Source organism: Cucurbita moschata, unplaced genomic scaffold (assembly GCF_002738365.1).
Source record: "Cucurbita moschata cultivar Rifu unplaced genomic scaffold, Cmos_1.0 Cmo_Scf00001, whole genome shotgun sequence".
Lineage (NCBI taxonomy): Eukaryota > Viridiplantae > Streptophyta > Magnoliopsida > Cucurbitales > Cucurbitaceae > Cucurbita > Cucurbita moschata.
This window is the reverse complement of record NW_019268517.1, coordinates 753,015-770,364: the sequence shown is the minus strand read 5'-3', so window position 1 is coordinate 770,364 and position 17,350 is coordinate 753,015. Positions and strand designations below refer to the sequence as shown.

At 35.9% G+C, this 17,350-nt stretch overlaps 3 protein-coding genes and 1 long non-coding RNA gene across 4 annotated transcripts; 2 read left to right on the top strand and 2 right to left on the bottom strand.

Moving 5' to 3' along the window:
- The first annotated feature begins 494 nt into the window (after positions 1–494).
- LOC111456381 (probable prolyl 4-hydroxylase 4) lies at positions 495–3,556 on the top strand. Its single transcript, XM_023098258.1, has 7 exons — positions 495–777; positions 910–967; positions 1,046–1,150; positions 1,812–1,869; positions 2,445–2,620; positions 2,886–2,955; positions 3,064–3,556. The coding sequence occupies exons 1-7, from the start codon at positions 632–634 to the stop codon at positions 3,357–3,359; spliced, it is 909 nt and encodes a 302-aa protein (XP_022954026.1). The 5' UTR covers positions 495–631; the 3' UTR covers positions 3,360–3,556.
- Positions 3,557–5,998: 2,442 nt separating this feature from the next.
- On the top strand, positions 5,999–8,336 carry LOC111456617 (histidine-containing phosphotransfer protein 1-like). The gene is made up of 6 exons (XM_023098620.1): positions 5,999–6,382; positions 6,472–6,602; positions 6,772–6,840; positions 7,635–7,706; positions 7,780–7,852; positions 7,968–8,336. The coding sequence occupies exons 1-6, from the start codon at positions 6,323–6,325 to the stop codon at positions 8,022–8,024; spliced, it is 462 nt and encodes a 153-aa protein (XP_022954388.1). The 5' UTR covers positions 5,999–6,322; the 3' UTR covers positions 8,025–8,336.
- A 634-nt stretch (positions 8,337–8,970) lies between these two features.
- Positions 8,971–9,865, bottom strand: LOC111456707. The gene is made up of 2 exons (XR_002712812.1): positions 9,313–9,865; positions 8,971–9,157 (listed from the first exon to the last, which is right to left on the bottom strand). It is a non-coding gene; the product is annotated as an uncharacterized LOC111456707 (long non-coding RNA).
- Positions 9,866–10,253: 388 nt separating this feature from the next.
- LOC111455813 (squamosa promoter-binding-like protein 7) lies at positions 10,254–15,985 on the bottom strand. The gene is made up of 10 exons (XM_023097468.1): positions 15,283–15,985; positions 14,662–14,831; positions 14,347–14,573; positions 14,190–14,264; positions 13,987–14,094; positions 13,581–13,698; positions 13,213–13,345; positions 12,228–12,387; positions 11,293–11,811; positions 10,254–10,957 (listed from the first exon to the last, which is right to left on the bottom strand). Exons 1-10 carry the CDS (start codon positions 15,813–15,815, stop codon positions 10,664–10,666), a joined length of 2,337 nt encoding a protein of 778 aa, XP_022953236.1. The 5' UTR covers positions 15,816–15,985; the 3' UTR covers positions 10,254–10,663.
- Between the last annotated feature and the right edge of the window lie 1,365 nt (positions 15,986–17,350).

Genomic DNA, 17,350 nt, shown 5'->3' with positions numbered 1-17,350 from the left:
TCATACCAATGGAGATGTATTCATTTACTTATAAATTCATGATCATTTCCTAAATTAGCTAATGTGAAACTCACTCCGATCCTCAACAATAATGATTACTTAAATACGAGAAGCTTAGGAAGATTTAATATTTCTTCAGTAATAGAGTTAATTGACATGCACTATTTTTCCCGAGAATTCATGTTCCATATTTATAATAATAAAATTATTAAAGTATTTCATAATGAATATAAATTAATAGAAAATGACATGATTAAATTAAATAGATATAAATTAATTAAAATAGTAAATATATATTTTATTTATTAAAAATGACGATTATAGATTATTATATTCGATAATTTTTTAACATATTTTAACTGAAAACCTATCAAAATATATTTATATTTATTGAGATTTTCTAAAATGAACTATTTTTAAAAATGACATAAAATAGTCTAAAAATAAAATCAATATTTTGCTAAAGAAATTATAATTTGGAAACACGTGCCAAGCGTGTGAGTGGGACTTGAAAGTTTGGCAGTTGAAGCAGCTAAGGGAACTAGAAATCTGAAAATTTTCAGAGGAAAGAAACCTTTTATTATTTTATTTTCATCGCTCTCTCTCTTTCTCCAGTGATCCGATTCAGTCAATGGCGAAATTTTGTAGTTGCAATCTGCTGTTTATCCTCTCGATATCGATCTCGTTGCTTCTCCGGCGAGCTTCAAGCTCTTATGCAGGTTCCGCTAGCTCAATCGTCAATCCTGCAAAAGTCAAACAGATTTCATGGAGTCCCCGGTACTAAATCGTTCACTATTCTGCTCGTAGTCTTGTTGTTTTGGTATCTAGATTTTGTTAATCGCATTCTTCGTTTAGATTTATTCACGGTCTGATGTTTCCGTTTCCGTTTCAATTTGAATGATTATGCAGGGCTTTCGTGTATGAAGGTTTTCTCACGGACTTAGAATGCGATCATCTCATCTCGCTTGTGAGTTGAAATAGTATCGACTCATTTTTTTTTACGCGATTTTTGTTTTGGTTAATTTTTGTTTTTTGTTTAAATTAGGCTAAAGCGGAGTTGAAGAGATCTGCTGTTGCGGATCATTTGTCTGGAGAGAGCAAGGTCAGCGAGGTCCGAACTAGCTCTGGGGCATTTATTCATAAAGCCAAGGTTTGTGCGGCGTTTCATTCTTATAGTTTTTAAGTTTCCACTATAAAAGCATACTGATCTTAAATCACCTTCAAACCTAAATCCTACACTTTTATCTCGATATGTATTGGTTTAATAAACTTTTAAGATTCCCTATAGATTCAGATATGAGTTTGGTTCATGAGATCCATCGGTTAAATATTGGTTTGACTTATGAAGTTTATCTTAATTTGAAATGAGTGAATGAATGCCATTGCAGTAATTTAAACCAGATTTTCTATTCTGATATTGTTATAAGTCACCATTTGAAAAATTTTGGAACTGTTGATTGAAGCAATATTCATCAATCGACATTCATTTAGAATGGGCGGCTGTTATTACTTCTTCATTCTGAACTAGTTTGGATGATCGGTATCTTGGTTTGTCAAATTTTTTAAGAATGTTATTACTTCTTCATTCTGAACTAGTTTGGATGATTGGTATCTTGGTTTGTCAATTTTTTTTAAGAATGTTATTACTTCTTCATTTCGAATTTTCCTGTCTTATTGACTATTGAAGCGGGAAACATTAAATGTCACCCTTAATTCTTGTTTGTATACAGATAGGGTTTACTCACAAACTTCTAACCTGATAACCATTCTCTATCTCCCCTCTGTCAACTTATTGTCCGTATCTCATGTAGGATCCGATCGTTTCTGGTATTGAAGACAAAATTGCAGCATGGACATTCCTGCCAAAAGGTAAACCATTAGCAGAAGGCGCAAATTTCTGGTTAAATTCCATAGATAGTCTTAAGCAACTTATGTTAGATTATAAATTGCTTTCCGTTATCAATAGCAACTCTTGATTTTAACAGGATAGAGGCATTTGCAGTTGAATTTAAATTTTGGGTTCTTTAAGTTCTATCCATTCTTATAACTGAAACCATAAAGAGAAATATTGGACTAATTGTATTAAATCTCTAAAGTGAACAAACCAGATAACGAAAAGTTATCTCATTTTCTGTATGCAACTAGCACAGTTCTTTCACCAATATTTGGTTCTGATTTCCGTATAAATTAGAGAACTTCAGAAGGCATGATCCCCTGTCATAATTATATAATACATAATCAAGTGATAGAGTCTAAAAAGAATTTTGCAGCTGGGCAGAAACACACTGTTTCGACTAAGCCCTTTCATTTTTTGGTGAAAAGGGAAAACTATTGAGTTTGAAACTATACTTATATTAGATGTGGAAATTTTGACTCGTGCATTGATAGCTTGTTTATGCATTGGTTTTATTGGTAAATTGAAACTTGAATGTGCTTGATTTCAGAAAATGGAGAAGACATTCAAGTGTTGAGATATGAATATGGGCAGAAGTATGATGCCCATTACGATTACTTTACTGACAAGGTTAATATTGCCCGAGGTGGACACCGAATGGCAACTGTTCTTATGTATCTTTCCAATGTAGAAAAAGGTGGTGAAACTGTGTTTCCTAATGCCGAGGTTTGTCCTGGTGTTTCCCTTTAATCCAATTGATTGCAACCCTTTTTTCTGTACTTTGGCCATAATCAAGAGCTTTGGTTTTTCTTGGTACAATATTCTTTGCAAATATTCTTCTCTCGAGTTGTCGTACTTAAGGAATATATATCTGTCTCTACTTATTGACTTACTTCATCAAATCCGCTGTATGAACTGATAATTTATCAACATTTTTCTTTTCAATCAAAATATCAATATTGAATATGTTTGTTCATTCATGTGAGTTCAGGAATCTCAAAGACGGCAGGCTTCTGAAACAAATGAAGATCTCTCAGACTGTGCAAAGAAAGGCATAGCAGGTGAGTGTTTTAAGTCAGTTTTCTAACTTCTATCCTATTTATGAAGTCAGTAGAAAGGGATAACTCGTCGAGATTTCTCTCCTTAATCTCCACCTTTAAAATATTCAGTGAAACCACGGAAGGGTGATGCTCTTCTCTTCTTCAATCTTCATCCAAATGCTGTTCCAGACACAAAAAGTCTGCATGGAGGTTGCCCTGTGATTGAAGGAGAGAAATGGTCAGCAACAAAGTGGATCCATGTCGATTCTTTCGACACGATCGTGAGTGATCATACGAGTTGCGTTGATAATAATGCAAGTTGTGAGAGATGGGCTGAACTCGGCGAGTGCACGAATAACCCGGAGTATATGGTGGGATCTCCTGAGCTTCCTGGCTATTGCAGGAAAAGTTGCAAGGTTTGTTGATAAACTTGCTCGGTTCTTTTATGTGCATTCCTTCCATTTCTCAGTGTTTTGCAGAGCTTGTCCAAAAACACAAATGGTTGTTTTCCTGATAGCATTTTCATTGCAATGTTTTGTGACAGTTAGCATATGTATTGATACCTCAATCATGTAACATTATTTGAAAATAATTTAGTTTTGGCAAGTTATTTCGATTTTAAGAGTTTTTTTTAATTGAAAAACGTTCCCTTTTCGTCCCTAATTTTTTTAGTACAGTTTTCAATTGACTCGATCTCAAAATGTTATATTTTTACTCACGATTTTCAAGTTTAGACTTTCATTTGTTCCCTAAATTTTAAAATGTTTCTTTTTTTAATTTTGAGTTTAGTTTTCATTTCATTTATATAAGATTTTATGAGTTTATTAAAAAAAAAATTTACTAATATTTACTTTTTAATCAATGTTAACTTTTGAATAATTAATTTAAAATAATTATAAGGTATAATGTTTAATAATTTTAATAGTGATAGAAAATTAGTGAAAAATAATTAAATAATTAGTAGAAAATTAACACAAAACCAAAATTCAATATTAGTAAAAAAAATGAAAATTTGAAATAAATGAACTTAATAAAAATTAAAAAGGTAATATTTTGAAATCTATGAATCAAATAGAAATATTTAAGAATATGGATGATTAATTTTTCCGTTTATTTTATTTTAGTCCTTAAATTTTAAATTTTATTTTATTTTAATTTTTACATTTTTAAATTAAAGACAAAATTTTGTGATATAAGATTTAAAAATACCAACACTAATATAGAATTTAGGAGATAATAAGAATTAGTCTATAAAACAAAAATATAAACTCAATCAATAATCTCACTTTTAAGGTCATTGAATCTCCCATTTATTTAAATTGCGATATAAAATATAAAATAAAGTGAGAAGTAAATAATTTAATTTCCATTTTGATCCTTTATTTTCTAACTTTTTCCATTTTAGTACTTTCATATCAATAAACTTAAAAATTAATTTTTATGAAATTGATAAAATAATAACCATATTTATTTTTAAAAAAAATTAACGGTAGAAACTAACTTTAAATTTTGTTTTAATATTTAAAAAAAATTGAAAAAAAAATATAAGAAAATATTTTTAAAATAAAGGAAATCTGGGGGGTCAAGCAATCAAGAGTGTGCATGAACCTAAAAAGTTGGATGAATTTTCAACCAAACATTAAAAAAAATAAAAAATTAGAAAAATTAAGAGCCAATCAAACACGTCATTAAACAAATAAAACAATAAATTGTTTTCAAAGCATGTTATTTCCAACTGTCCAATAATATTAAATAATTAATAATAAAAAATAATAAGCAAAACAGCTGTAGGATTTGTTGTCCCATTCCTCAAAATCAGGTTTTTAATTAATTAATTAAATCATATGGAAAAAAAATATGGCAACAGATCAGACGGTCAGAAATGGCTGCTGTCTTGTCCCAAAATTAGAGATTTAGTTAAAGAAAAGAAAAAAGATTACAAATCAGGCAGAGACAGCCAACCAAATCTTTCCAAATATCTATTTTAACAAAATACCAATAATTTTTTTATTATGACGTCCATATATATCAATTACCGCTAAATAGATTAGAATATTATCAACTTAAATATTGATATGTTGCATGATGAAAGTCCCACATCTGCTAATTTAAAAATAGACTATGTTGAATGATGAAAGTTCCATCTGCTAATTTAGAGAATGATCATGGGTTTATAATTAAATAATATTTTTTCTATTGTTATGAGACCTTTTGGGGAAGCCCAAAGCAAAGCCATGAGAGCTTATGCTCAAAGTGGAAAATATCATACCATTGTAGAGAGTCGTGTTCGTCTAACTTGGTATCAGAGTCATGCCCTAAACTTATTCGTGCCAATAGATTAGTAAATCCTCAAATATCGAACAAAGGACTCTAAAAGAAACGGAGTCGAGTCTCCTCGAAGGCATAGTAAAAAATGACAAGACTCCAAAGGAGACGAGCCTCGATTAAGGGGAGACGTATTTTGTTCGAGGGGAGGTGTTGGATGATGAAAGTCCCACATCGACTAATTTAGGGAATGATCATGGGTTTATAATAAAAGAATTCTCTTCGTGAGTCATTTTGTGAAGCCCAAAGCAAAGCCATGAGAGCTTATGCTCAAAGTGGACAATATCGTACCATTGTGAAGAGTCAAGTAAACAAAAATAAATAATTTAAATAAGTAATTTTTATATTAGCATTAAGAAAAAATTACGGCACAATTACACGTAATTAATATTCAAACATATCTCTTATAAAAGATAAAAATGTCTGAACTATGGACGAATTAGTCATTAAGGATAACATTGACCAACTTTTCCTTATAATTAGAATACTTTTCCTAAATTCTTTTCCTAAAAGAGATAATTTCGAACCAAGCAGATTAAAAGTGAAATTTTTTTATAAACTAAAAAAAAAAAAAGGAATTTTAGGACTTTTTTGATAAAAATATTTTTAAATGAAACGTTTCATTTATTAGCTATCCTTAAGGAGGGAGGAAAATATATAAATATATTTACAGGCAGTATATAAATTATTTTTAAAACTCAATGAATTAAAACAAACAAAATTTTCTATAAATGAAGAAAGAACATTGATAACATAAATTAAAGAGTGGCCAATGAAATTAGGAGAACCATATAAATTTAAAATCAACGAAAAAGAAAACGACAAGCAGAAGGTGGGAGCTTTGATCCTGTAAGACGAACGATCCTCAAATCCAGTCTGAAAAAAAAAAGCTGCTTCGCCTCCTCGTGCTGAGGCCGTCGCCGAATAACCCACTCTTAGTGTCTCGATTCTTTACCAAAACCCTGATTCTCAGTTTCGTTCCCAAGATCTGTGATCGAAGAACAGGTTTTTTGGATCGTGTTGTTCCTATTTGGGTTGTTAAAAGAAGCTTTGGTGCGTAAAAATGGAGGTGGGATCGATGCAGAGACAGTGGGTTCAGTATATAAAATCATGGCTGGGTGAGGTAAAACTCAAAATCTGAACTGGGTTTTGTTTTGTTTTGGTTATGAATCTTATTTTTGTTCTGTTTTTTGTGGGTTTTGGTGAGAAAAGGGGACTTTGGATGGTCAGTATTTGCAGCTTTTGCAACTGCAAGATGAGAGTAATCCAACTTTTGTTTCTGAAGTGGTGACTCTTTTCTTTGAAGATACCGAGGAGCTTCTCAATAAACTCAGCCTTGCTTTGTAAGGACTCACTCAGCCCCTCTTTGGCTGTTTCTCTTGGAGTTTTGTTTTCTCTCTCTCTCTCTCTCTTTCTTGAATCAGTATCAAGTTTCATCGATCATTGATTTGTGCAGATCTTTGGATGAATCGTTTTATGTTTCTTGTGTGTTTTTGGTTTGTTTTTTGTTAGATCACAGCCAAGTGTGGACTTCAAAAAGATTGATGATCATGTGCACCAGCTTAAGGGAAGCAGCTCTAGGTACTCTATTTTCCTTCTCTCTCCCTATGAATGGATATGACTGATAAGAACATTTCTACGTCTTTTTACAATTTGAAGAACATTTTTGCCTGCCAATTTGAAGAATCTCTCCCTCCCATGTGTTATTGTGAGATCTCACATCGGTTGGGGAGGAGAACGAAACTGTGAGTTCCAACGAAGCATGTCTTATAAGGATGAGGAAACTTTTCCCTAGTGGACGCATTTTAAAACCTTGAGGGGAAGCCCGGAAGGGAGAAGCCCAAAGAGGATAATATCTGCTAGCGGTGGGCCTGAGCTGTTACAGAAACATTCTTTATAAGGGTGTAGAAACCTCTTGCTAGCGGTGGGCTTGAGCTGTTACAGAAACATTCTTTATAAGGGTGTAGAAATCTCTCCCTAGTGGACGCATTTTAAAAACCTTGAGGAGAAATCCGAAAGGAAAAGTCCAAAGAAGACAATATCTACTAGCAGTAGACTTGGGCTGTTACAGAAACATTCTTTACAAGGGTGTAGAAGCCTCTCCCTAGCAGATGTGTTTGAAAAACCTCGAGGAGAAGTCCGAAACGAAAAGTCTAAAGAGGACAATCTCTGGTAACGGTGGACTTAGACTGTTACCGTTTGACTCAAAAGGACTCTATGGACTGTTGTGCAAGACCAATCATTTGAAACCGTTTTTAACCATGGAAATCAAGATAAGATATTCATGATGCATATCAAATCTAAAAGTCACGGAGAAAATGCTGACCTTGTGTTGTTGTGTTTGTTGTTTTTTGACTCCTCTGTGGGCAATGTAGCATAGGTGCACTTAGAGTGAAAAACGCCTGCATTGCCTTCCGGAATGTCTGCGATCAACAGAGTGCAGAAGGGTGAGTTATTTTCACTATTTGATTGATCTTTCAAAACTGTTCTTCTCAATCAATAAACTGTTGTTTGCTGCAGGTGTTTAAGATGCCTGCAACAAGTACAACAAGAATTCTATTGTGTCAAAGAGAAGCTCAGTTACCTATTTGCTGTGAGTAGTAGAGCTCTCTGATACTAAGGCCATTTCTTCTTGTCATCTCATCTTTACACCGTTCGGTTTCTCGAACAAAAATGGATAAATTGACTCGAAACTTTGTTTACTGCAGCTCGAAAAACGGATTTTGAATGCTGGAGGATCCATTCCAATGGACTTGGGGTCTTAAACTGAAAAAATCCATGAACCAAGATTTTCATTTGTTCTTGTGGAATCTCCTTTCTCTTGTTCTTCTTTAGGTTCTCAAATTGACTGTTACTTGTGCTTGTACAAATTCAAAGCCTTTTCCCTTTTCCCTCAGAACATCATTGCTTTCTACAGCTGAATTTTCGACTTTTCTGTGTCTTTGAGCTTAACTATTTGTTATGTATGGAGTCCTAGAAGATTTCTGGGTGCTTTCAAAGAGGCAAATACTCTCTTCATGTCTTTGTTCCCTTTGTTTTCTGCTAATCAAAACATATTGATCACATTTCTGGGTCTAGTTTGAATTTTCTTGGACTTCAACTCTATTTGGAATGAAGTAATGCAAACTATGGACTAAGTAGGCAGGCATCGAACAATACATGAGATCCTACATTTGTTGGAGGGGGAACAAATCATTTCTTACAAGAGTGTAAAAACCTCTCCTTAGTGGACATGTTTTAAAACCATGAGACTGATAGCGATGCGTAACAGGTCAAAGTGGATAATATTTACTAGCGTGGACTTGGGTTGTTACAATGGTATCAAAATCAGACATCGAGCGGTGTGCCAGTAATGGTGTTGGACCCCAAGGGGGTGGACTGTGAGATCCCACCTCAGTTGAAGAGGGGAACAAAACATTCTCTAAAAAGTTGTGGAAATCTCTTCCTAATAAATGCTTTTTAAAGAAGACAATATCGGTTACCGATAAGACTTGGGTGGTTGGTTCTAGATTTATTGTTTTGTTGCTTTCTATGACCCACGAAATGCCAACTTTTCTCATTCAAATGCCCCAAAAGTTTGATGAATATCAGCAAACACATGACCCATGGCAATAATTACAGGCATGGTTTTGCAGTTTGTTTATTCCACATTCCTTTTTGGTCACTAAAGCTTTTGACCACTGCAGATTGAGATTGTATCTTATCACTTACCCGCTTTGCAAATAGATCAAAGTAGGCTGTTCGGTTCATAGATGACAGTTTGGCCATCTTGAGATTCATCACTATCCGCAAAGATTTTTACAGGCTTGGATTCAAGAGCTGGCTCAATCAGACCTTCAGCCAGAACTACGGCACCAAGAATTTCCCCCAACAAAGTTTCCTCCAGCAGACCAATACGCTGTTATGACAGAAAATAACAGTCGATTTTCATATGAAATCCACAGGTTCTGAATCGGTATAATATATTGCGTAGAAGAGAAATTAACCAAACAAAAATTATGAAGAATAGGAGGAATTGAAGTCCTCTATGCAAATTAATAGGCAATTTCTTACCACATGCTTGTAATCGATGTATAATTGCTTCAAGTGTAAAGAGTCTTGACAGCAAACGATGGCAAAGACAAGATTGGATGTCCTTTTTTTTCCTGCAGAGAGTTTCTTAGACGTTTACAAATCAGCAACAAACAGAGTGAAGACATTTCGATTCCCGCCGCTCGCCTGCTTCACTCCCGGGCGCAGTCGAGGTGGTTCATCGTCGTAATCAACATTGTGGTAAGTTCAAACCTCTTTGATAGGTTCTTCTTCGTCATTCTAGTCTCATCGTTGCCTTGTGTTTTCCGCCATTGCGCTGTGTAGGTACCCTAGGGAGTGGCTGCCACCGCACGCTTCGCACTCTGTGTGGTCGAACGTCGTCGAGGTTGCAGTTCCTCAACAGCCGAAGAACGCGTGCCATCGCGGGGATCTAGTCATGAATCGCGAGGAGGGCTGTGAGGATTGGCCGGTTCGGTCTATGTGAGACCCGGTCCGGTTTGATGGTATGTTAAGTTAAACCTGTCAGTCCGGTTCAATTAAACCAGTTTGGTCTGCTCGATCCCTTATTTAAAGCTAGAATTTAATAGATTTAGCTTATTTAGAATTTAGCAAGAGGAGATTTTATAGACTTGTGCTTGTAACCTAAGGTACGGATATTAATTGACATGTTATAATATAAATTTATTATAATTACACATTATATGATCGGGTAATTAGCTACCATGGTCACCGTACATGGTGTACCTATGTTTTATTTCTTGGTTCAAGACTAGGGATTGATGTTTTGATTTTGGTCATATGTCGATGGTCCATGTTTTTTAGAACCAAATGCAAGAGTTCGGGTTGAGTCATCAATGTCTCTACGTTTCAGTTAGGTTCAAACTAGATGAGCTTAATCAAAGATAGGTCATAGGTTAATTGACTCCGAGTATGTATATATATTCCGGGAGTGACGGGAAAGATTTACTTGAGATGATAATATTGCTCTTTTTCTTTTCATTGAAATCATAGGAATGAGAAATTCATTAGCTGTGAAAATTATTACAAGACACTGGTGATGCAACTGCACTAATGTTAGGAATCCGACATCCTGTGCGACCCGAACCGAACTTTGAACTCCACCTTGTTAACGGGAAATTCGTATCGGCCGAACCCAAGTAGGACGATAATAATCAGCATCAAACAATATAATGATGATCCAGAGGCTTTTTGCTCAAAAACACAACAAAGCTATGTAGGTAATGGTGACCCTCTTGGCTTGGCAGTAAAACCAAGTTCTAGTAACATTCATTTCACCCTCGCCGGCCACAGATTGGCAGTTCTTGAACTCATTTTCAGCAGAACAAATGATGGATCAAAGCAGACTGCTTTTTCAAGTATTGATTACGCACCTGCGGATTGAAACAGCAAACTCGCCAACCTTGTGAGAATGAACTAAAGCTGCACATATTCCTAAACAAACTGCAGCGAAGGTGATTGCAAATAGAGCAGTCTGGCGCCTAAAAACAGTCCCTGAGAATAGAAGACCACATGACTTTCTTGAATTTTCTTGAACCATGATCTTTTCCCGGAGCTTTTCGTTCAAAAGGGGTCGTGTTTCCACACTACTGGTGGAAGTTGAACCAGACGCTGCTCGAAAATGGTCACTTTCTCCGGACTCCATTTTCTGCAGGTAAAAACAAACAGAAGAGATATAACCGAGCCATTCCTATGAAAATCCATGATGAATGTTACAGTCAACCAACTCCCTAGAAACAAATATTTTACAGGCCATGTTTCAAGCTTCACAATAGGATTCTACTACTGTTCTAGGAGGTATTTGATAGCTCAAATCTTCCAGGATGCTTAAGGTGGTAGGAGACTGTTATAAAATTTTGTCACGAGTAATTTTTTCTCAAGAAAGAAGAGTTTCTAAAAGAATGCAAAACTGGAGTCAAAATACCTAAATTAGTCGTATCTTGAAAAAATTTAACCTTGCAGAAAATATAGAAAAATTCTTACCAGTCCAGTCCCAGGATCAACTGAAGCCAATTTTTTCTTGGAGAAGCTTCGAGAAACCCGGTCCCTTCGAAGATTCAGTTGAAGAACAACCGTTGCATAATCCAAATACTTCTCAAAATACCTTAAATCGGGGTAACTGAAGCCATTAGCTGCCACATTTGATTCTACATTTCCCATGACAATCTTAAGATGTTCTAAGACTCTCCCTAAAATGACAGTTGAGTCGATGGATATCAAAAATTTCAACAAACGTGTGAATCTTTGAATCTGTGACGAATTCATAATACACTGCAGCGGCTCCGATGAAGGCTTCTTAAGCAACCAAGATATGTCCGTCACGAGTTCTGAATATACTTTTTGTCTCAATGAAGAATGTTCGCAATATTTGTGTGATGAACCAGTAGCTTCCACAGGCAGAGACATATCAAGCCGCTCCTGTATAGTTTTCATTTCAGAACAAGTTTCACTATCCCCGATGAGTATAGGAATAAAATTTGACAAGCCTGACTGATTCTCCACCTACACAGTGTGTTTACAGAAAGTTTATGAGTGGAATGCAAGAATAAACATATTAGAAGGCGAGACAAAACCAATATTTCCTTCTTAGTGGAATCCCACCTCTACAAGTCTAAATTTAATTTGGTTCTAATAACTTGATGAAATTTCTGTTTCCCTATCTCTTTTCTCAGTCATAGTCCTTTCTCTCTTTCTCTCTCTCTCTCTCTCTCTCTTGCATGTGTGCCCATAAGAGACAAACTTTAGGCAGTGTTAAGATGTTAGTTTAAAAATTGCTCAGAAAACATTTATCCCATGAAAATACATTTAGATAATTGTTTCTTAAAACTTGTTTCCATCTGATTTTATGCCAGGGGAGGATGGCAGGGGAAGATGAGACTAATGAATCAAAGAATATGAGATGGAAAACATAGACATACCTCAACAAATGCAGGGCCAAAAAGATCATCTTCAGTGTGAGGTATGCATATCTTGAACACTTGGTGGTTGCTCTGCTTAGTATCACCTTCTTTTTGACAATGGGGAATAACAAAAGATTGAACGTGTGCCAGATACTTGCCATCAAAAGATACAAGTGACCTGTGAGCATAAGTACTTTCTTCAGCATATATAATGAATTTTATTGTGCAGGTCATGGACCCTTTTCTTCGGCATGAATAGAGATACAATTGAACACAGAAACTCCACAGTACACAAAATATTTAAATTCCTTCCAGCCATACGTACAAGCATGCAATTTCTCACTGCTAGACCAAACTGATTAAACTGTCAGTTAAGCAATATGGGGCGGTTTGATTACGTAGTATTCTACCATTTAGCGCAGTTATGCTTTTTCTAAATATTTTTTGTGGTTTGGCTCTCAAACCAAGCCGAACCAAACCAATAACACCCATACGGAAAATTCATGTATTTGGACCTCACTCCACTCCAACGGATTAGGAATTAATCCAGACTTCGAAGAGTTTTTTCTTTTAAGTTTACCGGAAGAATCATTTGGACGCAAAATCCTTGAGACTTGGACCAAAGAGGCTGCCACTCCCCTTGAGGCATCCAAAAGTGTATTAAAATTTAGGTAAGCAACACCATTAAGAAGAAAAATATAGACATCGAAAGTCATTTATGGAAACAAAACTTGCAACTTGATAAAAGAATATAGAAATGTAAATGGATAGATAATCCATGAGCATATTACAGGAATAATGAAAGGAAAATTTAAGGGACAGTGAAGTAAAACCAAAATTCCAAATAACCAAGAAGAAGTGAGTTAGTAGCTAATCCTCTTTCCCTTTACTGAAAACCTCGTGATATTGATAATAATTTAGATATGACCGGAGAATCACGTAGAGGATCTTTTTTGGGGGTCAAATAAAATATGAAGTGAGTATAATTCTATTATTGTAATACCTAAATTTTGGTTGTTGCAAATGACTTCCACAAGCAACAAACTCCATGGGTTTTCCAGCCTCAAAGCATGTAGGATGTACATAGTGAAGTCTTGGAGCCTGCATATCCATCTCAATTTTCATTACACTACCCCCTGTACAATCAAATGAAAAATCCTCAGGAAAATATTAATAAATAAAACCTGCAAGAAAATTCAATAATCTATTTATTCAAAAAGTAATTTCTAAGATGACTCAATCTCTAGTGATGAGACAAAATCAAAGCCTTGTAGGAATCTTATTTTTTGAAGATATATAGAGTACACTAGTGATGAAACATGCTCTTATTCATGATGAATAAAAAAGTAAAATGATGGATTGTGGACACACCTTCCACTGCGCAAAAAATCATGTTGTTCAAATAAACAAGCAAGCTGCCCCTCCCCCAAAGCGGTCTTCCACGTGCAACTACAAAATTGTGCACGTGTGTCGTAGGATCTTCAAGTAACTGCCAGTAGTTTGATATAGTTTAAGAAAATTCAGTGACTAGCTTTCAGATAATTGTTTGAAAGAAAGCATGGAACCATGAGGGCAAGGATTCCAGTTAAAGACAACGTAATTATGAGTAGGGGCAGACATGCGGAAGCTGTTACAGGATATGATTAATCAGCTATCCTTAAAGAGTAAGCAGCTTGATATTAAACTGATAATTGCAGCCATCAGACTATAGGAAAGCAAAAATGCTACCAACTTATAACAAGCAAAGTTATATTTGAAAATATAAACTCAAAATCACCTTTATCCACATAAACTTTGGCATTGCAACAAATGCAGTCAGAATTACGCAACCAGGCCGAATATATCCCTCCAACTCAACAGGCATATTAGCCAACCATTCAAATATCTGCAACGGGTTTGTATTCAAATTAACCAAATTCTAATACCTTTGATGAACAAAATTATTCTTCATTAAGTACTAAACTGTAGAGATTAAAATACTTGGAGCCGAAGTCTTCTAGGGAACTCTGCAGGATTCCAATCATAAAGCTTGAATGATATTCGGCCTGTTGGACACTATAACAAAGTGATTTGGAATCATCTTACGTCCTAAAATAAACAGAAAATAGAGAGAGGGGGAAAATCTTTAAATCATCACCATTGATGAATATGTGCTTTTATTGTCGCAGTAGGATGAAGCAAGAGATTTGAAATTATCTTTTCCTGCATCCACTTGAGCTTCACCCATTGCCATAAAAGTTAACCCGCTCTCAATATTGCTCTGCAGGTCGGGAGCTGAACATACAGTGGGGGTAACCATCCCATCTTCAGACTCCAAATGCACCACCTCCTTTTGAACAGTTTGGTTATTGAAAACAATATCATCTGCAAGAAAACATGCCAGTGAGAAATCCAATGATACAGCAATCATAAGATTCATAACTCTGCTGCTTCAGCTGCTTCAGATTATTACCTTTCCCTGCATCACCATCGCAAGAAACATCTTCAAGATGCATGCCTGCTCGATCACTTTCCATAGCAACTGTGGAATCAGCTGGCTTCCTACGTCGTCGATTGTTGTGACGCTCCAATTTTCTTCGACAACTCCGCTTGCCTTCATCAAAATCAGATAAAAGATGAAACCTGCCAAGCAATTGGAAGTAAACAAGAAACATTAGCAAATAAATTTCTCCTTCATTGTTCTGGGTCTTGAAAATTCTGGTATTTCGACATAAACATGCGTTGCACCAGAAGGGGGAAAATATGGAAACCACGCACTCAGCATTTAGGGTTAATTCAATACATAAGCACTTCCATTATTGAGGAAACAATTTAAAGGTCATACAATGCTGTTGAAGTAGGAACATTCAGTTTAAAATACTAGATCAAGTGACAAGATTTGAAGAGAAGTAAAAGAGGCGCACTACCATCGAAAACCATCGATAGATCACAAACTAGCAGCATCAGCACTTGAACAAGGTGCAAAATCAACAATAACCGATAAGTAAGCAGCGATTAAAGAAACGTAATTAACTTGAAAATGAATGAAAAAAACAGAAGATATCGAAACACAAGCTCCACAAACGCAACTTACTTGCCACACTGCTGGCAATATCTTTTAGTCTCTCCATCTATCGCAACAGCAGTAGCATTCGCGCATCGAAGACAAACCCTATGCCTTCTATGATAACCTTTAAGCTCGCTAATATCGACCTCACACCCGAACACCTGACACCGAGCAGTTCCAGCCGCAACACGCGCCGTCCTAGCCCGCTTCTTCCCAGACGCGGCGGCTTCCTCCTCAAGCATCGCATCAATCTCAGGACAAGCACAAGGCACCCGCCCGGCCAAGAAATTGGGGCAAGTCAACCTCGGGTCACGCTTCCGAATCCGGTCAGAATTGGAAGGGAGAGTCTCGGATGGAATCTCGAGTGGATGAGAGGAGTCCGAGGGCAGATTGTCATGTTCCAAAGGGAGAGAAAACTGATCATCACCAGCAAAGTCGAGGAGATCCCCCAAGTCCCAGAGGACGGCGGAGGAGTCATCAGCGATGGGAAGTTGGAGGTCCATTTCGGCGGCGGCACCGTATAAGGGCTCCGGCCGCGGCGAGGGAGGAGGATGCTCCATGGAAGAGGGAGTATATGTGCCCTAGAAAGGGTGAGTGGGTGGGTTGGTGGTTGAGAAGGAAAAGGTGGCGGAAAAGGGACGGCAGCTTTGCAGGTCAAGCTTGAGGGTGAGATGGCTCTGTTACTCTTCTGGTGGGATCCTCTCGTTAGAGAGAGAGAAAGAGAGAAAGAAAAAAAAAATAAAAAATTAATTTTGTAAATTTAAATGGAAAATTTATTTTTTTTCGGTAATTTAGTTATAGCAGCTTAACGTTTAAAATTTTAAATTTAATATGTATAATAAATAGATATTTTGATATATATTTTTTGAAAATTTTAAAATTAACACTTTTAATTATTAAATTTTAATTTGAAGTTTCGGATAAAAATTTATTTTATTTAAAAGAAATAAATAAATAAAACTCCATATTTTCAAATATAATTCGTAAATTATTGATGGAATAATACAAAATTAAAAATTAAAAAATTAAATGAGAGCGACAGTACTGTTGTACTACACCACCTAATATCTTCACTGGTGGTTGTGGGCAACGCTGTAGGCTTAGACTACAAGCCAGACAGCCCAAAGTGGTGGGCCTCTACTTTTTTAGGGCCCACAGTTTATTTCATATTGTCAAAATAAATAAACAATAACCATAATTTCATTAAAAAAAATTATATTAATTAAAGGCTAAATTAATTAAAATAAATTAACATTAAACATATTCATCAACTTTAAAAATTAATATTAAAAGAGTTTAAAGATACTCAATGTAATAACCCGAAAATAATAAATAAATAAATAAATAAAAAGACAGCAGCAGCTTGAAGCTGCTGCCATGGAGAAAGGAAGAATGGACAGGTGGATTGAAGGGAAAAGAAAGAAAAGAGAGGAAGATGGAGGTGTGGGATGAAGAAGGGTGATTTTATTTTGTGTTAGTGTTATGGATGGTGGTGGTGGTGGTGGTTGGCGTTGGCAAGGCCGACGAGGAAGCACCAAATAATATCGAAGAAACAGAGGAAGAGGGAAACAGAAAATAGAGGATGTTATAATCCGTGTTTTCCGGCAAAACCTTAAGGTTCTTTGGCGTTTGTTGTGACAACGTGCAAACATGAGGATGGGGAGACGATTGTGAAGGCTTTTCAACCATTGAAGCTCCGAACTAAGCTGATTTAAGCGGTTGTCGCAAAGGTAACGAAAAACCTATATCACCGAACCTTTAAATCTCGATATCTTGGTTCGTATTATATAATAAGTTATGAAATAGGGCTTGTTAGAAACGTAATAAGGAGATCTATAAATTTGAAGAAGGAGTCAGGATGAAATTCGAATCGTAGAAGGAGGATATGGCTTCAGGATATAGTAGGTATTAACAGAAAAGATGGGAAAATTTCAGAAAACGCAAGGAAGAAGAAGAAGCGCGTGAGGGCTGTGACTGGGCGTGCGACTGGCGCGTGGGATAGACACACCGAGGATGTGAGGGCGCGTGAAGCATCATTTCGGTTCCCGGTTTGTCCCGTTCGATTTGTTTTGACCTGTTCTACCTAGATTGACCT